Source organism: Myotis nattereri, assembly GCF_964212035.1.
Source record: "Myotis nattereri genome assembly, chromosome: 11".
Lineage (NCBI taxonomy): Eukaryota > Metazoa > Chordata > Mammalia > Chiroptera > Vespertilionidae > Myotis > Myotis nattereri.
In genome coordinates, this window is record NC_138086.1 from 7,454,049 (window position 1) to 7,480,977 (window position 26,929).

Genomic DNA, 26,929 nt, shown 5'->3' on the forward strand with positions numbered 1-26,929 from the left:
TTCAATAACAGAAGCATCAAGAACTGATGGTTCATTGTCTCACATCTACCTTTCAATCATCATTTAAAAACCCACACATTTAACATGTTTCCTTCTGGGGTTTCAGTCCTCAGAAATAACGTTTCACAGTGGAAAGTAAAGAGCCCTGAACAAAAACAAAACTTTCTGTGCACTTCAAATAGTATAAAGTGTTTATTTTACAAGAGAGAAGGCACTCTTGGGAGGAATTCAGAATCATGCTGAGGAGGATGCTGACAGAAAGACTAATTTCTTTTTATGTATAAAGTGCTTTCGAAGTTCAAGGACTAACCTCTTTATTTAGGGGGTTGGGAGAAGGGTGGGAATATTTTTCCTGGGTTTACAAACACCAGATTAGGCTGTCAAGATGCTTTATCTTGTTTAATCCTCCCAACTATCCTGTGAGAAAGAACACAAGGTAGACATGTAAAATAACTCTCATTAATGGAAGGCAATACAAATAGGCATGAGTACTCAAAATTCCTTCATTATTTTTAGCATTCAGATGTACCTCATAAATGAGTACCTCACAGGACGTCCCCTGTTGAGGACTAGCCTCCTGTTCGTAAAACCTTCAGTGACTTAGCCTTCTCCTCTCAGCGCTCGGCCTGAGAACCGTGCTGAGGGAGGGCGCAGTGGAGGAAGGAAGTCTGTAGCACTCGCCTGCTCTGGGGGTGCCCAGTTGTTCTTGTGTGAGTGGTGCTTGTGTTACTTGTGAAGAGCCCTACACTAAGGTCTTTCAGATGCTAGTCATCATTTAGGATAAATTATGACCAGTGATAACTTAGGTATCAGAAATCAGCTCAGTGGTCTTCTCTGCCATGATTGACATTTTATTTATTTTTAAAAAAAACAAACTGACTTAAAAAAAAAATCTCTTAAGGCCCAGAGAATAAGAGCATCCAATTTGTTTAACTACATTTAGGTTTTGTATAGACTGTGGTGGAAGATCTTTGGGTAGGCCATGCCAACTGTGCTTATACTGCTAGAAGCACTTGACATTTCCTTTCTGGATGGAATGGATTTATGTGAGTAACTCAAACAAATGGCCATATTTATAAACTGAAATAAAATAAGCATTTAAATTAAAAAAATACCAATAATTGGTCCAATAATATGGGCATTTACAACACCATTTCCAAATCTGTCTGCTTCCCTCCATGGGTAGCAACCCTATTGTCCTCTAGTTCATGGCACATCTGGCCCACTTAGTACCTATCCTCAAGCTTAAGCATTGACTATCCCACTTTCTGAATCCAGTGAAGCAAAATGTGTAATCAAAATTTAATCTGTTTGTGGTGACGCAACAGACAACTAGAACATCTTGTCAGTATGAGAGATTCAACAGCCTGTCTCCCAGCTGAAAACAATTCCCAGCTTTTGGAGCCATCCACCGGTAAATCTAGGATAAGCTGCCTCTGTCTGGGCCTGGAGAGGGAGAAGGTAGGAAGGCTGGGAGGGAAGGAAGCATCTACTCCCTGGATGCATCTTTATATGTCATGCAATGTAGACTTTCAACATGCAAGAACCATATGACAAAACAAATAAACAAACAAACAAAAACAGAGAGACTGTGATCATTGGAAGACTTTCTCCAGGCCTCTCCTTCCTCGTTTCCACTTGATGTCCAATGATTTATACCCCTTTGGCTTTGTAACTGAGTTTTGTTAATTTCTGAATGAGTAACTTGAGATGCTCCTAAAAGAATAGACTCAAAACCCATATTGTACCATCACCAGCAAGACCCGAGGATACACCAAGTCCTATGTCCAACTTTCTTCTTCCAGAATGACCCCGCAGTCTCCCAACGCACCAGGGAAGGTGATAGACACTCTGTCTGGCTTTGGGGGGGCAAGATTTATGTCATTTTATAAGGGCCTTTCGATCTACTACTATAACCCAAAACACCAAATATAGCTTTGGTAATTTTGGTACAAGAGCAAGCACATGGAAGAAAAGGTTTCAACTTGGCAAAATGAAAGCATCCACCAAATTCAGGGAAATATTACTGTCTCTTTAAAGGCAAACAGTTCTTCCACAGGCTCCACCCAATCTATGCTTCTTGGCTCAGTGGTTTAAGAGGCTGTGAACACTTTTTCTTCACAGTTAAAACAAAGCGCCAGCTGGAAGAGTGTCTTTGGAGAACATTTGAGGACTCATCAACTGGTTGAAAAGAAGGTGAGTCTGGCTGAGAAGCAGCCCTGAGCACTAGAGTTGTTTGGGCAGTAAGTCCCTGGAGTGTACATAGTGTGGGTTCTGGTCCCAGGAAGGACCAGGTTCTGTGGCAGAAGCAGAGAGGGGGTGTAGGGGTGGGGGGAGGAGGGTGCTGTCAGAGGGTAGTGAAGGAGGGTAGGGAGGGGAGTCAGGAGCTTTATTAGTACAACTAGAAGCCTGATCCATGAAATTCGTGCAAGGGGCTTGGCCAACGCAGCCCTGACAACCTGCCTCTGCTGGCACTTGCAGCCTGGGCTTCTTCTGGAAGGACGCCCAGAAGGTTGTTTCATCTAATTAGCATATTATGCTTTTATTATTATAGTTGTTACATGTCTCATATTGAACAGGATACTTTTGTGCTGACTGGTGCACCTTCAAGCATTTGCTGCGCTGATACACACTGAGGGCTGCCTGACAAGCCTTCCTTTTCCCTGGATAGGAAATGAGTGTCCCCAAGGCAGGCCTTTAGAGCTTGAAGGCAATGTCGACTCCACCCTGTCTAACTCCCCCTTTTACTGAAAAAGGAGCAGGGTCCCAAGGAGTGTGGTGACTCTAGGGGTTGCCCACATCACTAAGGCCAGAGGAAATCGGCACTGCCGTTTGCTGAATCCTTTTCATCATTCAGCAGAGAGAAACTTTAACCTGAGTAAGTGTGACATGTGAGGTGAGGAGGGGGTGTCATGGGTAGAGGTTGGCTATTCTGCAGGAACAATGTATAAGAAACCCTCCACTTAATGGCCCTAGTTGCAGTCTTCCTAAGAGTGTTCTGTCTGGAAAGAGCGTGGACTCTCCTCCCTGCCCTCTCTTGATCTAGCTCTGATTCAATGTAATTTTGGAATCCTGGGTCTGAGAAGACACTGAGAGGAGGCCGATGTGTACAGGGGTTAGGAGGGAAAGTCGTGGTCAGATAGACTTTGAACTTGATGCCCTGCTCTGCCCTATACCTATTAGCACCTTGGGCAAGTGTCTCAGCATTTTCAAGCCACATCAATGTCTTTATTTAAAAAGTTAGAATATGCCGAAACCGGTTTGGCTCAGTGGATAGAGCGTCGGCCTGCGGACCGAAAGGTCCCGGGTTCGATTCCGGTCAAGGGCATGTACCTGGGTTGCAGGCACATCCCCAGTAGGAGATGTGCAGGAGGCAGCTGATCGATGTTTCTCTCTCATCGATGTTTCTAACTCTCTATCTCTCTCCCTTCCTCTCTGTAAAAAATCAATAAAATATATTTAAAAAAAATAAAAATAAAAAAAAAATAAAAAGTTAGAATAATAAAATGAGCTTTTTGCAGGCTATTATGGGGGAGTAGGTGAGATAATGTATAAAAAAATTATTAGGGTGCTTGGTATAGAGTGTCAGCCGTGGTTATATTACACACATATCAAATTTTTATTGTTGAAAAATGTTAATTTACTCAAAGATAAACAAACAATACAAAGAAATTCCATGTACCTAGACCAGTGATGGTGAACCTATGACACGCAAACTCATTTTTTTCGTTGATTTTTCTTTGTTGAATGGCATTTAAATATATAAAATAAATATCAAAAATTTGCCGAAACCGGTTTGGCTCAGTGGATAGAGCATCGGCCTGCAGACTGAAGGGTCCCGGGTTCGATTCCGGTCAAGGGCATGTACCTGGGTTGCAGGCACATCCCCAGTGGGAGATGTGCAGGAGGCAGCTGATCAATGTTTCTCTCTCATCGATGTTTCTAACTATCTCTCTCCCTTCCTCTCTGTAGAAAATCAATAAAATATTTTTTTTAAAAAAAATTTAAATCTTTGTTTTACTATGGTTGCAAATATCAAAAAATTTCTATATGTGACACAGCACCACAGTTGTTAGAGTTTTTCAAAATGCTGACACGACGAGCTCAAAAGGTTCGCCATCACTGAACTAGACCAAGCTTCCACAATTATTAAGTGATGCCAATCTTGTTTCATCTATATACTGACCACTCCCCAGCCACCCCGCATTATTTTGAAGCAAATATCATTGTTTCATTTTATCAGTAAATATTTTAAATCATTAAAAAATATGACCATAATCAGACTTCAAAAAGCAAATAGGATTTTTTACAGTTACCAGTTGCCTTCAGATTTCCCTGATTGTCTCATAATTTAAAAAAACTGTTTGAAGTTGGATCCAAGCAAGATTCATAAATTGCAATTATTTGGTTTCTCTTATGTTTAATTTAATATATAGCTTTCTTACCTTCCCTGTTTCTTTCTGGAAAATTTTTCTGTGTAAGAAGGAGGAGTCTTTTTCACAAAAGAACTGGGCAGTTTACATTTTGTGATAAACATTCTCACAATGTCATTTCACCTACTCTTCTAGTCCAGTGTTTTGGGTGAAGTTATATTTAAGGAGAGGCTTGATTGACTCAGGTTTGACTATTTGGTGGGAATACATCATAGGTTCAGCTGAAACTTCCCTCAGAAGGCATATAATGTTTAGTTGTCTCACTTTCTTGACAGTAATCGACATTAATGATGGCCTAAGTTTCATTATGGGTCAGAAGTGATTGTTAGGTCTCCAAAGGAGGAATGCAGGTGGCCAGAGTGCTGAGGGATGATGAATTTATTGGATCATCCACACATGAGGTGGCTGAGCCTGGATGGCTCCAGGCCCCAGTGATGGGAGTCAGTGGCTTTTAAAGGATTTTTGGCAGGCTTTTTCTAGATGGAGACTTCTTTATGCATACCGGGAAGGGAGATAATGGAATGTGGTCACCACAAGTGAAATGTGGTCTCAGCAAAGGGAATGTCCATAGTGACATAGCCTGAAAAGCCAGTTCCCAGGGAAGGGGTAGTGATTCAATTACTCAATCAAACCTAACAGTGATGATATCAAATCCTATCATTCTTCCCTTAGTTATTAGATGGAAAAATTGTATAAAGAGAAAGTCCCCTCCAACCATTCTCTCATTTCCATGAAGTACAGTGGTATCTGAAAGACAGGATAAATGCTCAATTCTTTCGCTTTATTTGTCAACATTCATAACAAGAAAATGCTTTCCTAGCACATTCCCAAGGGAGCGATTGACTATTTTAGGCAGAAGGCCTTGTTATGAACTCATGTATTTTAAGATATCTGATATACTGTATTTTCATTCATTGGAGTTATTACTGATGCTCACATTGCCCCATCAATGTCCAGTTGCATTCTCTTGAGGTTGGCTCTTAAGTCCTTTCCATGAGATCCCAGTGATTTTTGAGAGCATCCTGGCTTTCTTGTTGTCAAGAGACTGAAGGCTCAACTGAAGCATTTTCGCACCTATTCCTAGAATCAGTAGTTTATTTATAGAACCCTAACTTTTGTAGGAAATGGCATTTGAAAACCACACTCTAAGCACTAAGGGGGGTAGGGGGTCATTGTCACTGGGATCATTTTATCTCTATGCCTTTTCAAGATGGACAAAGACATTATTGCTTTTTTAAGTATCTTGGACCAATTGCTTATATGGTTCATTCACCACACAATACACAATAAGATTTGTTTGCCAGTTGATTTTGGTTTTAGAATTTTAAAATATCATTTTTGGTAATTATGTAAACAACCTACATGGTTTCAAAATCAAATCTATGAAATATTATGTAACCAAGACATCAGTTTCCAGCTTCTGTCCTTGCTCCCTCCACTCTGCTTCTCCCATCCCCATGAAAGTAAATTTTTGTTGGTTTAGTTTTCAGAGTATCCTGTTATTGCCTTTTCATATATATGAAAAAGATATGTATTATATTTTATATATGTAGTGCATATTCTTCCTCGTTAGAGAAATGGTAGGTAAACTCTACATTATTTTCTTCACATTGCTTTTCCCACTTAATGATGTATCCTGGAGACCTCTCCATGCTTATATAGAGAGACACATTCCTTTTCAAGGTTGGATAGTCTTTCACTGTGTGAATATATTCAGGGGTCCTCAAACTACAGCCCGCAGGCCACATGCAGCCCGCCGAAAACATTATCTGGCCCGCCGGGTGTTTTTGCTGCCGCTACCTGTCCTGCTTAGCAGCCGACTCGTCTGGGGCCCGCAGTGCGCATGTGTGGAATGTCTGAGGGATAGTGAACTGGACCCCTGTTTAAAAAGTCTGAGGACCTCTGTGATAATTCAACCAGTTCCTACTGAATACCATTTGATGGTTTTTGGGTCTTTTTTTTATTACAAATAATGATGCCATAAATAGCCTTATGTGTTATTTTTCTTCATTTTTGTCAGTGTACTTAAGGGATAAATATTAAAATGGGGGATTGGCAATGAATGAGAAAATGCATATGTACATTGGCAGCACAGTGCTGAATTCCCTTCTGTAGGGTTTGGACTGTTTTTCCATTCTCACCAGCCATGCAGGAGAAGGCCTGCTTCCCTCTTACCTTTACCAACAGATTATGCTGGCAAACCTTTGGACTTTGGCCAAACCTGGAGGTGTCAAATAGTATCTCACCTCAGAAATAGAGGTTTAATTTAATTGATATTTTTAGTGACTTTATTTTGTGTTTTGATTTGTCTTTCTGAGTATATATTAATGTCTTTTGATATATTCAAGGTACATTTAAATTCATTTTTCTCTGAATATTTATTCCCATCTCTTACTCCATTTTCTATCAAGTTGCTATTATTACTTTCCGTACTTTTTAATTTTCTGTGTATAGCAGGAACATTTACCCCCTTTGTTGTAAGGTGAAAAATATTACTGTCCCTAATTTGACATTTTTGTTTTAATTTTTCAAAGGTGTCTTTTGTCCCACATTATCTGTGATATTTTTATGTAATCACACTTATCCATCCTTTTCTTTACTCTATTTCAAATCTTATATTTCCTTTACCTCCCGGTTACAAATAAGTTACCCATGTTTTTTCTTTTATTTATACGCTTTTTTGCAACATTTAAACTTCTAATCTGCTTGCAATTCGAATGGCATGAGGCAATAAATGCAATTTTATCTTTTTTCTGAATGGTTATACAGATATTCCAAACTTGCTTTATCACATCATCTTTGGCCCCTTTGATGGGGTATGCTGTCTTATTGAACCTAACTGTAACATAGTGTAATTGAATTGAATATAAGTGACTAAGGTATGATTAATTTGGTCTGTTTCTGAATTTTCTGGTTTTTGTTCACTATTATCTCTATTCATACAACAATATCACACTTCTGTAATCATAGAAATTACAACGCTTGATTCATTGTAAAGCTAGTCCTTTCTCCTTGTTCTTTTTCTCAAGGGTGCTGAATAACTTTCTTTTTTTCTTCATTGAAATGAACTTTATAATCCACCATTTAACTTTATAATCCACTATTTTTCAACTGCATGAAAAAAATGGTGATGGCAAAAGTTTAAATTTACAGTTATAAAAAAAATGTTAGAGAAGTATCTACTTTTTCTTCATCCCAAAACTTTATAACTCATTATTTTAACATTATAATCTACTCTTTCTCAGCTACAGGGAAAAAGTGATGATAAAATTTAAATTTTTAGTTATATAAGATCACATTAGATAATGATCTATTAATTCCAATGTATAAAATGCTTTAAACATGGATCAGTGTTGAATTCAGTCTAATATCTTGACTGCAATAGGTAATTTTCTACTTCATCTATTAATAACATGTTGAAAGAAAAAACTGTGGTATGAATATTTCCAAAGGAGACACATCTGTAGCTTTATTTATTGGTCAAATATCTGTTAGACTTTAGGATTAATATCACACTTGATTCAGAGAAAGAATTGAAAGCAGGAATAGCTCACATAACACTGAGATGATTAGCTTTGTAGAGGTTTAAATGAGTTCTCCTATGAAAGCACCTGCACCTTGTATTCTTTTGTGAGAAAACTTTGCTTTATTATTTCCTCCAGATGAGTAATAGACTATTATAAATTTTCAGAGAGGGAAAGAATGAAGAAAAGAGGTTTGGGAATGGTCCCCACTTACCTAAGTACCCTTTCCCCTTCTCATTCCCTTCCTTAAGGTCTTGTTGGTACCTGCACCTCAGAGCCTCTTGAAAGAAATGGCTGGCCTTCCGGACAAGACTCTGAGGATTGTTCTGGTGGGGAAAACCGGAATTGGAAAAAGTGCAACAGCAAATACCATCCTTGGGAGAGAAGAATTTGCTTCTAAAATTGGTCCCCATTCTGTTACCAGGGTCTGTCAGAAAGCAGAGCGACAATGGGAGGGGAGGAAGCTTCTTGTCGTGGACACCCCAGGGCTCTTTGACACCAGGGAGACACTGGAGACCACCTGTGAGGAAATCAGCAGGTGTGCCATCCTCTCCTACCCGGGGCCCCACGCCATCATCCTGGTTCTACAGCTGGGTCCCTACAGTGAGGAGGATAAGAAAACAGTTACAATGATCAAGGCCATCTTTGGGGAGCCAGCCATGAATCACATGATCGTCTTGTTCACGCGCAGAGATGATTTCGGTGATCAGACACTGAATAGCTTTTTAGCAGTAGCAGATATAAACCTGAAAAACATCATCAAGGAATGTGGGAACCGCTGCTGTGCCTTCAATAACAAGAATGCAGATGAGGCTGAAAAGGAAGCTCAACTGCGGGCACTGGTGGAGCTGATAGAGGAAATGGTGGAGAGGAACGGAGGGACTCACTTTTCTGATGCCATCTACGAGGAGGTAGGGAAAAAGCTGCAAAGTAAGGAAGAGGCCTTGAAGATAATCTATGATGATCAATTACGGGAGGAAACTACACTAGCTGAAGAGCAATATGCTGAGGGAAAAATATCAGAGCAAGAAATGAAGGAGAGAAAAAAATCCTCATGGGAGAAGTATAAGGAAAATATTCAAAATATTAGAGAAGAAGCTGGAAGAAATATATTTGAAGATATTAAAAAATGGATTTGGAATATGTTTAAAATACTGAATATGTTTAGGAAATAATGTAAATTTTATTTTTGTTTCTTAACTTACTATGATTTGTTAATGTGATTAATTGTATTTTCCAAAGATGACTAAAACAATATATTCTATCCCATCTATTTTTCTTATAATCAGTTTCTTTTTCCTTCTGTTGAATTATACTGTTTGTCCCCTTCCTTGAAATTTAATGGACTTTTTGACTGCTTTCACAACTAGTGTATGATTGTGACTTCAAAAGTGAGATAGGGCCCTAGCTGGTTTTGTTCAGTGGGTAGAGCATCAGCATTTGGGCTGAAGGGTCCCTGGTTCGATTCCGGACAAGGGCACATCCCTGGGTTGTGGGCTCGATCCCGAGTGTGGGGCATGCAGGAGGCAGCCCATCAATGATTTATCTCATCAATGATGTTTCTGTCTCTCTCTCCCTCTCCCTTCCTTTCTGAAATCAAAATGTTTTTTAAAAAGTGAGATAGGGAAAATGCCTCTTTGCTCCCTAGGATTTGTGGGCTTGGCACTTGGCCACCATGTGGTGAGGAAGCCCAGGTTGCCCATCGAGAGGCCACATGAAGAGGACTTGAAGTCACTGGCCCACCCCCCTGGCTGGTCTTTCATCTCCAGTAGAACCAACTTGCCAGCCGTGCCCATGAGGCAACATGGAAGCAGATTCTACAGCTGCCAACTGAGCCCCCTCAGGTGAAGCAGCAAAGAGCAAATATGGGCCACCCCCCCCCATCCTGCCCAGATTGCAGACTCATGAGAAAAATAAAGATTGTTGTTGGTTTAAACCACTAGGCTTTGGGATGGTTTGTTATGCGGTGATAGTAACCGCCACCATCTTCCCAGCTCACTCACCACCAATACCCACAAGGCTAACAACCTGAGGAAGTTACACAATTGGCATAATCAGGCAATAATATATTATGAAGAGTTCACAGACTCAATTTAAGAAAATGCAAATGAGAAACCCTGCCTGTGTCAAGTGTTAGCACTACCGGGGATGCACAATATTTCAGTCCACGTCTGTGAGCACCTTGTTAGTGAAGCAGCAGGCTTCTCCAGCAAGATGTTCTGTGGTCCATGTGAGGCAGGATAGTAAGAAGCTAGAAAAATTCCTGGACAAATGGAAACTGAGATGAGACAATTAACTGTTTGGGAGATTTGCAGCCAGCTTATTAATCACAAGACCTTATCTTCCCCAACCAAGGGCACGTGAGAGCAAATGGTTTGTAGGTCTCCTCCCTCACCAGAGAATACATAGCTTACATCACTCTGGTCTGGGAGGTAGAGCACAAAGAACCAATTCATGCCATTTGTGCCAGCTAAACCCAAGGGCAGATGAAGTCAGGGGAAAATAACAAAAACCACATTAAAGCCAGGCACAACTAAGATAAAATAAAACAGTAAAACAGACCAAAGAATAATCCAAAACTCCCCTATACACTTACCTTAATGTGTCAGCACATTAAAAATGCACCTGGACAGCTGATCAGAAAAAAAAAAAAAAGGATTAAAAGCCCTCAGGACAAGAACTCGCCAGAAAAGTGGACAAGCCCAAAATCCAGATTCCTCTCAGTGCCTCCCTGGCATCTGTGCACAAGCCTCGAACCACAATGCCCTTGGCAGCAGAGGAAATGTGCAGTCTCAGCATTTGGCACTGGCTTCCCCCTTTGTGTTCCCAGAGGTTTCCAGGCAGGGCTGTGGGCCTCACCCCCATATGCACTCCGCTGTTGCAGATGATTTCCCCCTTTTACCGGGCTCTGTAGTGATGTGAAGGCGCCTGGGAGAATTTGTCTGTGAAGACACAAGGCAGAGGATACTGTAGGGAAGACATTTGGGATTACCCCGCAGAATTCGAGGTGGGTTTGAGTTTGTGAGCATAGAGACACTGAGGGCAGTGCAAGTGTGGGTGGACAGGAGAGCCGTGCTAACCTGGCTCATCTAATCTGGACCAGAGAGCTGACTCCCCCAGACCTGCATGGAACAGAGGAATGACTGTTTACCGCATCTTGTATCACCAATTCGCAGCCCCCTAAGACCTGTTCGCCCTTTACTTTGATATTGAAATAAAAATGTCCAAACCGCTCCATTTCTTTATATTTACCTGTGACATGAAAAGCCCATGCTCACCCTGTCAGTGTGTCAGCCAGTGAGAAGACGCCTCTTTGGAAGTAGACTTTTCGGAGGCCTCAGTGGCTCCTAGGAACTTGAGTCTCTAGTTCAATTTTCCTTGAACTTGTAGAAGCCTCTGCATTCAAGTTGCTGAAGGGTCTGAATGGGGACGCAAAGGAAGATGGCCTTCCTGGGACAAGCACAGTTCTTAAGTGCTTTGTATTCTATGGGCACACACCCCAATGTGTGTGTGTGTGTGTGTGTGTGTGTGTGTGTGTGTGTGTGTCTGCATTTGGGCGTGTGGTTTTTGCAGAAGGGGTTAGGAATGACAGAGCAGTGTCTTTGTTCAATGGGCATATAAGGCAGATGAACAAACATCTACAAATATTGATTTCTGTTAACACAACATGAATGTCCAAGGCATTTATTCATACAATCCATATTCAATTGAAATAAATGGGTCTGGACTGAGGCTTTGTGTTGGCTCTGGCCTTTGGTCCCCTAGGAAGACCAGGAATGATTTCAGGACCCCCACGGCAGCCTGAGGTCAGTGGAAAACAGGCAAGAGCATCAACAGTTTAGGCTTCAGTAAGAGAAGAGCTCAGGAAAGAACTCCGGGATGGCCAGGTCCCATGGGCTGGTTTGTTTTTTGGGTTTTTTGGGGGGCGGGGGGCGGGGGGAGGAGATGGGAGTGGGCAGGATTTTTGTCTTTGGGTTGGTAGGTTACTGCCTGGTGAGGGACACAAGAAAAACCTGTGGGCCTCAGAGGCACAGACACCAGGGAAGAATGTGGTTGTCAGGTAATGGGTCCAAGTCCTAGCACCTAGCTAGATACATTCCGTGACTCGGGAGAGATCTCCTCCACAGCCTGGAACCGGTCTCTGGAGAGCAGTCTCCAGGCTTGAACAGGACGCCCAGAAGCGAGGATGTGCGCAGCTTTCAAGCCATCACCCAGTCCCACAGTGCGCCCAGCAGGCCCCGCCTTCGTCGCCCCCATGTGCAGCCCACCAGCCTCTCTGCCACCCATCACAGTTCTTTGTCAGGGGTTGAGAAGGCTAGTGTCTGTGCCAGGTGGTACACTTTGTTGGAGTAGAGGGCACCCGCATGGTCCTGCACCAGGCACTCCACCAGCACCACCAGCTCCTGCACCTGGGCCTCCTGCTCCCTGCCCACTGCCCTGTTGTCAAAGAAGCACACTCAGCCCCCGCACTCAGCCACCAGAGCCCGCAGAGCATGGTTGTCAGTGTGGCACATGAAATCCTGCAGAGTCCCCACCCAGGTCCTACTTTTGTGTGAACAGCATGATGGTGCGAGCAACCACATTGTCCCCAAACAGGACCTTGAGCGCGCTCTTGGCCTGCTGATCCTGCGCAGTGAAGCAGCCCAGCTGAGTCACCAGGAGCAGAGCGTGGGGCCCAGGCGCTGACAGCAGGTAGCAGTGGGTTCACTCCTGGCCCCATGGGTCTGTCTTGGGTCTTAGGGAGCTAAAAAGGTCTGGGTTGTTCATGACTTCCAAGTGCCACCTGTCCCACCTGCAACTCCCCTCCTCACAGGTTCTGGTCACCGAAGTGGCTGTGAGTCTGGAGAGGAAGCGCCTGTGGCCCAGGATGCTGTTCCCGGTGGCGCTCTTCCCAGCCCCTGTCTTCCCCACCAGGATGAGCCTCAGCCGGGGCTCCTGCAGGGCCTGCGTGGTGTCTTCCGAACCTGGAGGACAAGTCATCTGTGAGCTTCCAAACCTTAAAGCAACGTATCCTGGTTACCTGGATCCCCTGAGGCCTTTGAACAAGAACAACAGTGTCTCAACTCTGATTTCCCACCAAAGCCTTACTGAGGTCATTGGTCAGAGCTTTCTGAACTCCAGGGGATCTCCAGCACCTATTCCTGTCGTCTCTGGTTTCACCACATGCATCTGTAGATGCTCAACACCTGGTGGGCTTTACTCTAGAGCAGGGGTGGGGAACCTTTTTTCTGCCAAGGGCTATTTGCATATTTATAACATAACTAGAGGCCCGATGCACGAAATTCATGCAAGGACCTCTGCCCTCACAGCCCTGGCTGCCTCAGCTGGCCCTCACAGCCCCAGCTTCATCCAGAAGATCCAGATGGTCATTCTGCTTTTCAGTCTAATTAGCATATTAGCTCTTCATTGTATAGGATTTGGTTAATATAGTTCACTTAATATAAATTTATGCTGCTATGAAAAAAGCACCTAGATTTATTGACTTTTGAGTCCTGCCTACTGTTGCCTTGGCAGGGCCAGGTCAAATGATTCAGCGGGCCTTAAACAGCCAGAGGGCAAGATGTTCTCCAACTTTGCTCCAGAGGATGCCCCTTCATAATTCCAGATATGGCCTCACCCATTATCCCTGGTCCCCAACAACCTGTGAGCTGTCCCTATTTGAGGCTTCAGTGGCCTCTGTCATACTTCTCCCAGATGCCCTGGAAGATGGGCAGGCGGAGGCAGTAGGCCTGGGGGTGAAGGGCTGTCTGGAGTCCCAGACACACTGGATTTGATTCACTGCTCTTTCATGGGTCAGTTATGCCATCTTGGAAGTTGCCAATCAAGTGTTAAACCTTTGTGCAAAAATAGGAATAATACTAGAGTTGTTTCTCCTAGGGCTGTTGAGAGGATTGAATGAAATCACCTCTTTCTTCCTTCTCTCCCTCTCTCCCTCCTCCTGCCTCCCCTCCCTCGTAATCCTGCTGCATGCTATAAAACTCCTGTTTAACCTTCCATGTTCTCTAACATTCTACCTGGTGTATCACACCCCCTCTAGTGCATGATCTAACACCCTCTACATCCTCTTCTGTGGAGATCACAGTAGGTTATTATCCTCATTTTACACTTGGGGAATGGAGGTCCAGGCTAGTCAAGGAAGTTCATATTCTCCCAGCTTGACAGAGGCAGGGACCCAACTAATATGCACATCTTAGGGCTCTTGTTGTTTTACCCAAGACACCTCAGAGACATGTTTGGGGCTACCTGCTCAGTCCTGAGTTTGCCCATTTCCATTATTATCCAGGGCTCGCTCATACCTGGAAGCAAGTATGCAGTACACATGTCCTTACCATAGACACTTTCTTCATCTCTTGCCATCTTCTGTTCTCCCATGTTTACCTGAAAGAGTCCCAAACACCATTCATTCATTCTTCAAATAGGTATAACTACCTATGATGTGTCAGCTCAACTCCAAAGAGCTGGTGACAACACAGTGACAAAGTCATTATTCCTGCTTCCCCTGAACTTCAGAATTGAAGGAAAAACACTGGAAGGGCTGGGCTGGGGTTGGAATGATATTGTGAGAACATTTCATGAGCTTGACTTTGTTTTTTCAGGGACATAAAATCCAAAGGGCAGAAGGGAAATTTTAAGACTCATGTCAATGAGAAAGTTTTAGACATTAAATTTTCCCTAATAATTCTATGTGATAAAATCTGTAGATACTTCAATTTCCCAGGAGCTTCAGAAGCCAGGGGAGACTTTTGAAAACCACAAGAACTTGAAAATTTGTTCAGTGAACTAGGGATCCAGTTAGGGTGGGTGACCTGGGAGAGGTACAAGAACAGAACTGGAATTTTTGTCTTGGAAATTGGAAAGGAAACATATGTCCCAGGTGATCTGGAGCCTCTGACAATGCTTTTGGGAAGTAAACTCACTGTCCTGTCTCAATGTGTCTAAATATGATCAGAGTCCTGGAGAGACTGGGACACTCCCCTCCAACTCCTGACATCCTGCCCCCAAGCTGAGGCTTCTCCAGGTAAAGTGGTTCCAGCCAATCAGTCATCGTTTAACACAATGGAACTTTCTGTGCTCACCGAGTCCCTGTGAACAAACAGTGCACAGTCCTAAGTAAGAAGGTGGGCATCCAGGCTGCAGGAGATACTTGCTGCTGCTCCTGAGCTACTGTGTGTGAAACACAGACATCCTTACACACCTGGGAGTGTGGAGTTACTCTTGCTAGATCCCGCTCCCCTTCCTGGTACTTACTAGAACCAAGGTGCACACTCAGCAAGCTTCTTACAGGCACTGAATTCTTCCAGGTCCTCACAGCTCCTCCTTTCTGGCCCACACCCTTCCCCTGTTGGTGCTCACCTTTCTTGCAGAATCAGTGACAGGCTCTGAGGCTGGCCCAGAAGCCCCTGACCTACTTCCCAGCACACAGGGAAGTGTCTTACCTCTCTGGATGCCTCAAGGGGTGGGGCCCGGGAGTGACAATTTAAAGAGATGGCAACACTCACCTCTGAGGCATTAGAATGGGAAGTTCCCACTGTGAAACACTGCTTTTGGCTGAGGTGATATCCTCAGAAGGTCTCTGTGACACAACAGCTTGTCCCCCACAGGGGCTATAACCTCATGGGAGAAGAGCATTTTAGGTTTCTGAGGCCTTTTTTCACTTTTAGCCTGGATCACTAATCTTAACTCCTTTTGCTTTTAGGTCTTTACCTATAAACTGGCCCCTTGAGAGCCTCCTTCCCTGGGACAGTGCCACCAAGGTGGTCCTAGTGTCAGGACATCACATGAAAATCTCATCTTTCTCAAAGGAAAGGACGGCTTCTCCAACTATCAAAAATGGAACAGCAGGGAGAGTGTGAACACTTTCCTGCAGGGCCTACTCTAGTTATCTCTGTAGGTCTCTCCCCTGAGAGGGTCATGAAAAGGTGAGGAAAATAGCCAGTCACTGTGTGGAGGGACGGGGGGGGGGGGGGGGGGGAGGCTACAACAGGATTACGCTGATAGGGGGCCTGACCTAGCTAGGTCATTAACAAGGATGTGGCCATGCCTAACTCACTCACACTCTCTGAGTTGACTTTGCCCATATATAGTGAGGGGTTTCACTTAATGTGACGTTAATCGCCTGAGGTCTGATTTTCACCCATTCTTGCCAGCTCCTTATCTCTAGTGAAGAACCAACTGTCACTGAACTCCACCTAGATTTCCCCCATCAGCTTTACTGAGATATAATTGACATGTGCCATTTTATAAGTTTAAAGTATACAATGCGTTGATTTGATACATTTATATATTTAAAAATAATCACTACCATAGTATTTGCTAACATCTGCATTAGGTGCCATAATTACTATATTTTTCCTGTGGTGAGAACATTAAGATCTACTCTCTTAGCAACATTCAAGTACATAATACAGGATTATTAACTACTAGAGGCCTGGTGTACCAATTCATCCATAGGTGGGGTCCAGCCGATCAGGATGGGGGGACCAATCAGGGGCGAGGCCGGCCAGGGGGAGAGGTCATGGGAGTTGGCCAGCCAGCCCTGCCCCGATGAGGGTGGGGGGATAAGGACAGGGCCGGCCAGGAGGAGGGTGCTTTCACAGGTGAATTCACCTAAATCTCTACAAATCTGATCATTTCAATGTTATGTGACCTTTTCCTGATCATAACAAAAGGGAAATCTTTCAGTTCTTTCTCTGAATCAAATGTGATATTGATCCTAAAGGCTAACAGAGATTTGACCAATAAATAAAGCTACAGATATGTCTCATTTGGAAATATTCATACCAAAATTTGTTGTTATAACACATCTTATTAAAAGATGATGTAGAAAATTACCTAGTGCAGTCAAAAACATTTGACCAAATTCAAAACTGATCCATGTTTAAAGCATTTTATACATTATAATTAATAGATAATTATCTAACATGATCTTATATAACTATAAATTTTTATTATCACTTTTTTCCCTGTATCTGAGAAAGAGTGAATTGTAAAGTTAAAATAATGGGTTATAAAGTTTTGGGATAAAGAAAAATTAGACACTTTTCTAACATTATTTTATACTAGAGGCCCAGTGCACAACATTCCTACACTGGAGGGGGGATCCCACAGCCAAGACTGTGTCCTCTCCCAGTCCAGGACCTCTCAGGGGATGTTTGCTTGCCTGCTTAGGCCCGATCCCCAGCTGTGAGCCCGACTTCTGGCTGAGCAGTGTTCCCCCTGTGGGAGCACACTGACTACCAGGGGTCAGCTTCTGTGTTGAGCATCTGTCCCCTGATGGTCAGTGCAAGTCATAATGACTGGTCATTCTGCCATTTGGTCAATTTGAATATTACCCTTTTATTATACAGGATAACTGTAAATTTAAATTTTTGGCATTACCATTTTTTAAAATATATTTTATTAATTTATTTTGTTTGTTTTTTACAGAGAGAAAGGGAGAGGGATAGAGAGTTAGAAAATCGATGAGAGAGAAACATCGATCAGCTGCCTCCTGCACACCCCCTATTGGGGATGTGCCCGCAACCAAGGTACATGCCCTTGACCGGAATCGAACCTGGGACCTTTCAGTCCGCAGGCCAGTGCTCTATCCACTGAGCCAAACCGGTTACAACTGATCACCATTTTTTTTTCATGTAGGTGAAATATAGTGGATTATAAAGTTAAATAGTGGATTATAAAGTTCATTTTGATGAAGAAAAAAGTAAGTTATTTAGCCCCATCAAGAAAAAGAACCAGGTGGAAGGACTAGCTCTACCGTGAGTAAAGCACTGTAGTTTCTATGATTACAAAAGTGTGATGCTGTATGAATAGAGAGAACAGTGAAACACGAACAGAAAATTCATAAAGAGACCAAATTAATCATAAATTATTTATTTATAGTCAATTCAATTACACTATATTACAGTTAAATTCAATATGGCAGCATAACACATCAAAGAGGCCAAAGATGTTGTAATAAAGCAATTTTGGAATCCTATCTAATAAAAGAGAAACATGGTAATTAGCCGTACCTCCCCTACCTTTCCCATTGGCTAATCAGGGCGATATGCAAATTAACTGCCAGCCAAGATGGCGGCCGGCAGCCAGGCAGCTTGAAGTGAACATGAGGCTTGCTTGCTTCAGTGACGGACTACTCCAACATTCCCCGCCTGCGCTGCCGGCCTCTGAGCCTGCAGTTTGAAACATTGTTACAAATATAGAAGCTAAACAAAACCCCAGAAACCTGCTTTCAGCCAGCCAGAATCACAGAGCTGGAGTTGAAACAGTGTTTCGATTATAGAACCCAAACAAACCAGATACCTGCTTTCAGCAGCAGAGGCCTAAGAGCTGGAGCCAAGCCTCAGAGCTAAAGCTGGCCCAGAATGAAAAAAAGAAAAAGAAAAAAAGGTGCAGTTGGGAGCTTCAGTCACCCGCCAGCCTGAAAACAGCCCTCAGCCCCACACCCAGACTGGCCAGGAACCCCAGTGGGGACCCCCACACTGATCCAGTACACCCTTCAGGGAAAAGCAGCCGGCCCCCACCTGCGCACCTATATAGTAAAAGGGTAATATGCCTCCCAGCACCAGGATCAGCGTGACAGAGGGCAGCACCCAAACCCCCTGATCGCCCTGAGGCTCTGTGTGTGACAGGGGAAGGCGCCCCAACCCCCTGATCAGCCCTGCTCTGTGCCTGATAGGAGGGAGCTCCCCGACTCACTGATCGCCCTGTGGCTCTGTGTGTGACAGGGTGCGGCGGCCCAAACCACCCCCCCACGGGCTCTGCTCTGTGTGTGACAGGGTAGAGCCATAACCTCCCCATCGGCCCTGCCCTGAGTGTGACAGGGTATGGCGCCCCAACCCCCTGATCCGCCCTGCTCTGTGTGTGACAGGGGGCAGTGCCCCAACTCCCCTATCAGCCCTACTCTGTGAGTGACAGGGGGGAGCTCCCTAACCCCCTGATGGGCCCTGCTCTGTGCATGACAGGGGGTGGTGCCCCAACCCCCCACTCGGCCCTTCCCTGAGCGTGACTGAGGGTGGCATCACAACCTCCCAATCCGCCCTGCTCTGTGCATGACAGGGGGCGGCACCCCAACTCCCCAATCAGCCCTGCTCTGAGCCCGACCAGGGGCTGCACCTAGGGATTGGGCCTGCCCTCTGCCACCTGGGAGTGGGCCTAAGCCAGCAATTTGTTATCTCCCGAGGGGTCCCAGACTACAAGAGGGCACAGGCTGGGCTGAGGGACCCAACTCCCCCCCGAGTGCACAAATTTTTGTGCATCGGGCCTCTAGTCCTATCTAATAATAGACAAACAGGGTAATTGACTGTACCTTCGCTATTCCTCCCATTGGCTAACCAGCACAATATGCAAATTAACTTCCAACAAAGATGGTGGCTAATTTGCATACGTAGGCTCCAAGTGGCGGAGAGAAGCCTGGCGATGACGCAGGCGTTCTGCCCCAACCCGCTGGTGGAGGGCCTCTGGGCCTGCTTGGTCAGCGCTGCCGGGGGGGGGGGGGGGGGATGGAGGAGCAGAGACATAGCCCGCAGGGGGCCGGCCCCCAGCAGCCCCAAGCCCCAAGGTCACAGAGGCGCTGTGGGGAGTTATTCATTTTTCCCTGGGATCTCCCACATATACATGAGGTTAACATGTTAATGAACTTTAGCTTTCTCTTGGTAATCTGTCTTTCATTACAAGGGCCTCCGCTAAGAACTCAGAAGGGTAGAGGAAAACTATTTTTCCTCCTCTATAATTCTATCTCGGGAAATCAAGTCCCAGGCTGAACAGTGAATTTGGCTCAAGTGCCAAGCAGTCCCTGCTGAGGGGAGGGAAGCTTCTAGGGGGAAATCAATGATACTGGCATCAAAGTAGGACAGAGGGCACACGCATGGTTGCTGGTGGGAGTTTAAAGTGGTTCAACATTTTTGGAGGATGATTTGGCAAACTTAATAGAAATCTTCAAGGTACATCCAAGAGTTTTCTTCTAGGAATCTCATCTACTGAGATAAAGCATGAGTGCATAAGCCCTGGTCAGAACCCAGGATGCTACTGCGGGCTCCCCTTCCATGATAGGAAAACCTGCTAACAACCTGCATTTTTAGGCAAGGTGGCTTCTATACTAATAAAAAGGAAATATGCTAATCAGACTGAACCTCTTCCAGACGACCTTCTGGACGTCCTTCCGGACAAAGTCATGGTGGCAGGACTGAGGCAGAGGCGGTTAGAGGCAATCAGGCAGGGAGGGGAGAGCATTTAGGAGGATCAGGCAGGCAGGGGAGAGCAGTTAAGGGTATCAGACCATCAGGGGAGAGCAGCTAGAGGGATCAGGCCAGCAGGGGAGAGCAGTTAAGGGGATCAGGCCAGCAGGCAGGTGAGCAGTTAGGTGCCAGCAGCCCCGAGGGGTCCCGGATTGGAGAGGGTGCAGTCCAGGCTGAGGGTCCTCCTGCTCCCGTGCACGAATTTCATGCACTGGGCCTCTAGTAACTGTATAACCATACAGAAAAAAAGATAAAATTGCATCCATTGTCTCATGCCATTCAAACTGGAAGCAGAATAGAAGTTTAAATGTAAATAAAAAGGCATATAAATAAAAGGAAAAACCATGGGTAACTTATTTGTAACCTGGAGGGAAAGAAAATATTTCTAAGATTTGAAATAGAGTAAGGAAAAGGATGAATAAGTGATTAAAAAAATATCACAGATAAGGTGGGACAAAAAAAAACCCTTTGAAAAATTAAAGCAACAATGTCAAATTAGGGTCAGTAATATTTTTCAGCTTACAACAAAGGGGGTAAATATTCCTGTTATACACAAGTACAGAGAGTAATAATAGCAACTTGATAGAAAATGGAGCAAGAGGTGAAAATAACTATTCAGAGAAAAATGAATTTAAATGTACCTTGAATATATCAAAAGACATTAATATACACTCAGAAAAATAAATCAAAACAAAAAATAAAAATCACTAAAAATATTAATTAAATTACACTTCTATTTCTGAGGTGAGATACTATTTGACACCTCCAGGTTTGGCCAAAGTCCAAATGTTTGCTAGCATAATCTGTTAGTAAAGGTATGAGGGAAGCAGGCCTTCTCCTGCATGGCTGGTGAGAATGGAAAAACAGTCCAAACCCTACAGAAGAGAATTTAGCACTGTGCTGCCAACATATATATGCATTTTCTCATTCGCGGAGAAAAAGGAACACTCGTGCACTGCTGGTGGGAATGCAGACTAGTGCAGCCACTATGGAAGACAGTATGGAGTTTCCTCAAAAAGTTAAAAATGGAACTCCCATTTGACCCGTTGATCCCACTGCTAGGAATATATCCTGAGAAACCAGAAACACCAATCAGAAAGGATATATGCATCCCTATGTTTAAAACAGCACAATTTACCATAGCTAAGATTTGGAAACAACATAAGTACCCATTGACCGATGAATAGATTAGAACACTGTGGTACATCTACACGATGGAATACTATGCTGCTCTAAAAAGGAAGGAACTCTTACCATTTGCAACAGCATGGATGGAACTGGAGAGCATTATGCTAAGTGAAATAAGCCAGTCAGTGAAGGAAAAATACCACATGATCTCACTCATTTATGGATAATAAAGACCATTATAAACTGATGAACAAAAATAGATACAGAGGCAGAGCAGCATTAAACAGACGTCAAACTGCAGCAGGAAGGTTGGGGAGGGTTGGGGTGGGTAAGAGATCAACCAAAGGACTTGTGTGCATGCATATAAGCATAACCAATGGACACAAGATACTGGGAGGGGGGGTAGGGTAGGCTGGGGGAAGGTCAAGGGGGGAAAAAGGAAACAAATGTACTACTCTTTGTAATATTTTAAGCAATTAAAAAAAAACAGACAAAAAATAAAGTAAAAACTGGAAGCATGAACAAATTGTCGAACCTCAAAGAGAAGGCAGGGGAGGATGGGTGGGAAGAGATCAACCAATGAACTTGAATGCATATATGCTTAACCTGTGGACACCAACAATGGGGTGGTGAGGGCCTGGGGGTGGGGGTCAAAGCGGGCTGAAGAGGTTAATGGGGCAAAAAGGAGGACCTATGTAATACTTCAACAATAAAGATTTAAAAGAGAAATAATTGTGCATAAATGCAAGTTTTTTTTAAAAAGTAAAACTGCATTTGGGGCCTTCAGAGTTACAGCCTGAAGTAGAAACAGTACACAATGTCACAGGAATGAGGAAAGAGGAGAGGCTCAGAGAAAGAAGGAGAACTCTTAGAAACAGAGGGGAGGACTGTGAAGTCTGCCATGCTGTGTAATGATAGTTTGGACCAATTTCACCAAGTCATCAAGGAGTAGGGGACACTCAACTAACATTCGACTGACAAATTATATATTGAGGGCCTTGGACATATCGGATATTGGGGTGTAATTCAATAAGTAAACTATATTATAAATCCCAGATATCTATACTTATATATGATACATACTTCTCCCATATGTTCTTCCATTTATAAGTTACCATATTCAAGTTGCTAGTATTTTGTTGAGGATTATTATGTCTATATTCATAAAGGATATTGATTGAAGTTTTCTTTTCCAGTAATATCTTCGACGGATACTGACCTCATGAAATGAATGGTGAAGTATTTCTGCCTTTCTTACTTTTTTTAAAGTGTTTACAATGTATTGGTGTTAATTCCTTAAATTTTTAGAATTCACCAGTGAAGCCATCTGGTGCTGGACTTTTACTTTGATGGTAATATTTTATTTTAATTACGAATGTACCTGCTTGTTATATGTATATTCAGATTTTATTTCTGTTTGAGTCACTTTCAGTAGTTAGTGTCCTTCTAGGAATCCAATGTACAGCATAAAAAGCAAAAGAAGAAAAGACAATTTGGCTTTTTGTGCAGTTGGCTCACAGCCTCCAGCGGCAACACTGTCAGAACCCATCTTAGCTTTTGAGCCAAAGCCATGCCCTTCCCAGGCCCAGCTCAGCAGAGCTCCCAGTGTCTGCCCCAGCGGGACGTGGCTATGGGTCAGTCTTTGCCCCCAGAACTCTCTGCTGAGTTGGCACAGGCTTTGTCAGATCTGAGGATCTCTTTGTCTAACCAGCCCCCTCTTCTCTTTCCCTTTCAAATGTCTGATCTGTAGGTAAGTCTGAGGCTTCCTCTGCCAGGTGACGCTGTGGCACCTACTGATCAAATACCTGAGGGCCAAGCACAGGAACAGCAGGGCCTGCGACTGCTGGGCCAGCTGAAGAACAGATGGTGTGTGGCCCAGCTGCTGGAAGCCCTGGTCCTGCTCTGCCTGCTGCTCCCAGGCTCAGGCCCTACACCACAGGTCTACAAGGCAGGTAACCTGGCAGGAAAGGAATCGTGGAGCTGAGCAGACATAAAACCTCATTTGTTAAGGGATCCTGTAGCTTCAGACACAGTTTCAATGACACAGAAAACTGAACACTATCAACTTTGTAAAGAACCAAAGTTCACTTTTTTAAGTTTTTAATTCTCCTGTTTGACACTAGAAGTACAGTTTTAAAGTAAATTTGTCTAACTATAAAATATGCTTAAAACCTTTTAGTACTGTCCATGCATCTTTCCTCTCTTGAAAAATAGTGAAATGGCTGGTAGTTTTAAGTAGAAAGTGAATTCATCACAAAGGGAAAATAACCATTTTTATTTTGAGCTTTTTAAAAATTTTGGACATTGTCTTAGTCCATTAGGGCTTCTAAAAAATATTAATATCACAGGCAAAGAGGCTTAAAAGGAACAGAAATGTGTCTTTCACCCTCTGGAGGTTAAAAGCTCAGGATAAGGTTGCCTCATAGGTTCTGGTGAGGGCTTTCCTGGGGTTGCAGACTGACAACTTCCATTTGTGTCCTCAGTAGAAGGGATGAGCCAGCTCTCTGGGGCCTCTTTACAAGGGCACGGATCTCAGTAACGAAGAACCTCCCAATGGTATCCTCCTAATAACATCCTCTGGGCATTAGGTTTTTTATTTATTTTTTAATAAAAAATCTTTATTTTTAAGAGTATTACAGATGTTCCCCTTCCTTCCCTCACTGTCCCCTTCTACCTGGTTCCCACCCCATCCGAGGCCTTCATCACCCCATCATCTGTGTCCATAAGAATGCATATCTACACTAATAAAAGAGAAACATGCAAATTGGTTTCACTCTGCTACCCTTCCCATTGGCTAATCAGGGCGATATGCAAATTAACTGCCAGCCGAGATGGCGGCCAGCAGCCAGGCAGCTTGAGGCGAACATGAGGCTTGCTTGCTTTAGTGACGGAGGACTCCAACGTTCCCCGCCTGCCGGTGCCGGCCTCTGAGCTTGCAGTTTGAAACATTGTTACAAATATAGAAGCTAAACAAAACCCCAGAAACCTGCTTTCAGCCAGCCTGGATCTCAGAGCTAGAGTTGAAACAGTGTTTCGATTATAGAACCCAAACAAACCAGATACCTGCTTTCAGCAGCCGAGGCCTAAGAGCTGGAGCCAGGCCTCAGAGCTAAAGCTGGCCCAGAATAAAAAAGAAAAAGAAAAAAAGGAACAGTTGGGAGATTCAGTCACCCGCCAGCCTGAAAACAGCCCTCAGCCCCTCAATCAGACTGGCCAGGCACCCCAGTGGGGACCCCCACCCTGAAGGGTGTGTGACCAGCTGCAAACAGCCATCATCCCCTCATCCAGGCTGGCCAGGCACCCAAGCGGGACCCCTACCATGATCCAGGACACCCTTCAGGGCAAACCAGCTGGCCCCCACCTGTGCACCAGGCCTCTATCCTATATAGTAAAAAGGTAATATGCCTCCCAGCACCGGGATCAGCAGAGCCGAGAGGCCTCCTGGCACCGGGATCAGTGTGACAGGGGGCAGCACCCAAACCCCCTGATCGTCCTGCGGGTCTGTGTGTAACAGGGGGCGGGGCCACAACCTCCCTATCCGCCCTGCTCTGTTTGTGACAGGGGAAGGCACCCCAACCCCCTGATCAGCCCTGCTCTGTGCCTGATAGGGGGGAGCTCCCCAACCCCCTCATCGCCCTGCGGCTCTGTGTGTGACAGGGTGCGGCGCCCCAACCCCCTGATCAGCCCTGCTCTGTGTGTGACAGGGTGCGGCGCCTCAAACCCCACCCCCCCACGGGCCCCGCTCTGTGCCAGGGTAGAGCCATAACCTTCCCATCGGCCCTACCCTGAGTGTGACAGGGTGCGGCACCCCAACCACCTGAACCGCCCTGCTCTGTGTGATAGGGGGCGGTGCCCCAACTCCCCTATAGGCCCTGCTCTGTGTGATAGGGGGCGGTGCCCCAACTCCCCTATCGGCCCTGCTCTGTGCGTGACAGGGGGGAGCTCCCCAACCCCCTGATAGGCCCTGCTCTGTGCGTGACAGGGTATGGAGCCCCAACCCCCCTGATGTGTCCTGCTCTCTGAGTGACAGGGGGCAGCACCCCAACCCCCTGATTGACCCTGTTCTGTGCCTGACAGGGGGTGGCACCACAACCTCCCCATCGACCCTGCCTTGAGTGTGACAGGGGGCAGTGCCCTAACCCCCCAATCGGCCCTACCCTGAGCGTGACTGAGGGTGGCATCGCAACCTCCCGATCCGCCCTGCTCTGTGCATGACAGGGGGCGGTGCCCCAACTCCCCAATCGGCCCTGCTCTGAGCCCGAACAGGGGCTGCACTAGGGATTGGGCCTGCCCTCTGCCACCCGGGAGCGGGCCTAAGCCAGCAGGTCGTTATCTCCCGAGGGGTCCCAGACTGTGAGAGGGCACAGGCTGGGCTGAGGGACTCCCCCTCCCCACTGAATGCACAAATTTTTGTGCACCGGGCCTCTAGTATGTGTATAAGATCTGTGGTTAATCTCTTCCAGCCCCCTACTCCCCTTAACTCTGAGATTCCTCACTCTGTTCCATGCCTCTGGTTCTATTTTATGCATCAGTTTATTTTGTTCATTAGATTTATGGTTTGTTTATTATGACTTATAGATTCAATTATTGATAGATATGTACTTATTGCCATTTTATTGCTCATATTTTTTTATCTCTTTTTCTTCTACTTTTTCTTTCTTTTCTTAAAGAATACCCTTCAATATTTCATGCAATACTGGTTTGATGAACTCCTTTAGCTTTTTCTTGTCTCTGAGGCTCTTTATCTGTCCTTCAATTCTAAATGAGAGCTTTGCTGGGTAGACTAATCATGGTTGCAGGTCCTTGCTATTCATCACTTTGAGTATTTCTTGCCATTCCCTTCTGGCCTGCAAAGTTTCTGTTGAGAAATCAGCTGACAGCTGTATGGGTGCTCCCTTGTAGGTAACTAATTGTTTTTCTCTTGCTGCTTTTAAGATTCTCTTTGTCTTTTGCTCTTGGCATTTTAATTATGATGTCTTGGTGTGGGCCTCTTTGGGTTCTTCTTGTTTAGAACTCTCGGCACTTCCTGGACTTATAAGTCTATTTCTTTCACCAGGTAGGGGAAGTTTTCTGTCATTATTTCTTCAAATAAGTTTTCAATATCTTGCTCTCTCTCGCTCTCTTCTCCTTCTGGCACCCCCATAATGGGAATGTAGGTACACTTGAAGTTGTCCCAGAGGCTCCTTACACTTTCTTCATATTTTTGGATTCTTCTTTTTGCTCTTCTTATTGGGTGCATTTTGCTTCTTTATATTCCAAATCATTGATTTGATTCTAAGAATCTTCTACTCTACTGATGAATCCCTGTAAATAATTCTTTATTTCAGTTAGTATATGCTTAATTTCTGACTGGTCATTTTCATATCTTTGATATTCTCACTAACATCCTTAAAAGTTCACTATGTCCCTTGGAACTCTCATCAATTTCTTTGAAGTTCTCATAAAGTTCCTTGAAACTCTTATTAAGATCCTTGAGTAATCTTATAAACATTGTTTTCAACTAGTTTGCTTGCTTCCATTTCTTTTTTTTTCTTTTTTCTTTTTTTTAACATGTTTGTCTCCACATTTTGGCTGCTTCCTTGTATTTGTTTTTATATATTAGGTAGAGCTG

At 44.4% G+C, this 26,929-nt stretch overlaps 2 protein-coding genes and 1 pseudogene across 4 annotated transcripts in view; 2 read left to right on the top strand and 1 right to left on the bottom strand.

Moving 5' to 3' along the window:
* Nucleotides 1-9,835, top strand: part of LOC308527389 (GTPase IMAP family member 7-like) — a gene marked incomplete at its 5' end in the record, with an annotated part of 87,869 nt that extends 78,034 nt beyond the window's left edge. Inside the window, one exon of the mRNA XM_081102710.1 lies at nucleotides 9,730-9,835. The remainder of the gene's footprint in view (nucleotides 1-9,729) is intronic.
* LOC308527388 (GTPase IMAP family member 7-like) lies at nucleotides 1,699-11,187 on the top strand. 2 transcript variants are annotated; one of them, XM_081102709.1, is made up of 3 exons: nucleotides 2,164-2,196; nucleotides 8,209-8,868; nucleotides 9,606-9,889. In XM_081102709.1, the coding sequence occupies exons 2-3, from the start codon at nucleotides 8,248-8,250 to the stop codon at nucleotides 9,639-9,641; spliced, it is 657 nt and encodes a 218-aa protein (XP_080958835.1). In that variant the 5' UTR covers nucleotides 2,164-2,196; nucleotides 8,209-8,247; the 3' UTR covers nucleotides 9,642-9,889. The 2 variants fall into 2 exon arrangements, with proteins under 2 accessions (XP_080958834.1, XP_080958835.1); XM_081102708.1 differs by having other exon boundaries at nucleotides 1,699-2,196; nucleotides 8,209-11,187.
* A 1,056-nt stretch (nucleotides 11,188-12,243) lies between these two features.
* Nucleotides 12,244-14,329, bottom strand: LOC308527296 (GTPase IMAP family member 1-like; annotated as a pseudogene). The gene is made up of 2 exons: nucleotides 14,287-14,329; nucleotides 12,244-12,921 (listed from the first exon to the last, which is right to left on the bottom strand). The product of its transcript is annotated as a GTPase IMAP family member 1-like (transcript).
* Nucleotides 14,330-26,929: the final 12,600 nt, after the last annotated feature.

Excerpts from the sequence above, each read along its gene's own strand:
- LOC308527388 (XM_081102708.1), top strand. The coding sequence starts at position 8,248 with ATGGCTGGCCTTCCGGACAAGACTCTGAGGATTGTTCTGGTGGGGAAA.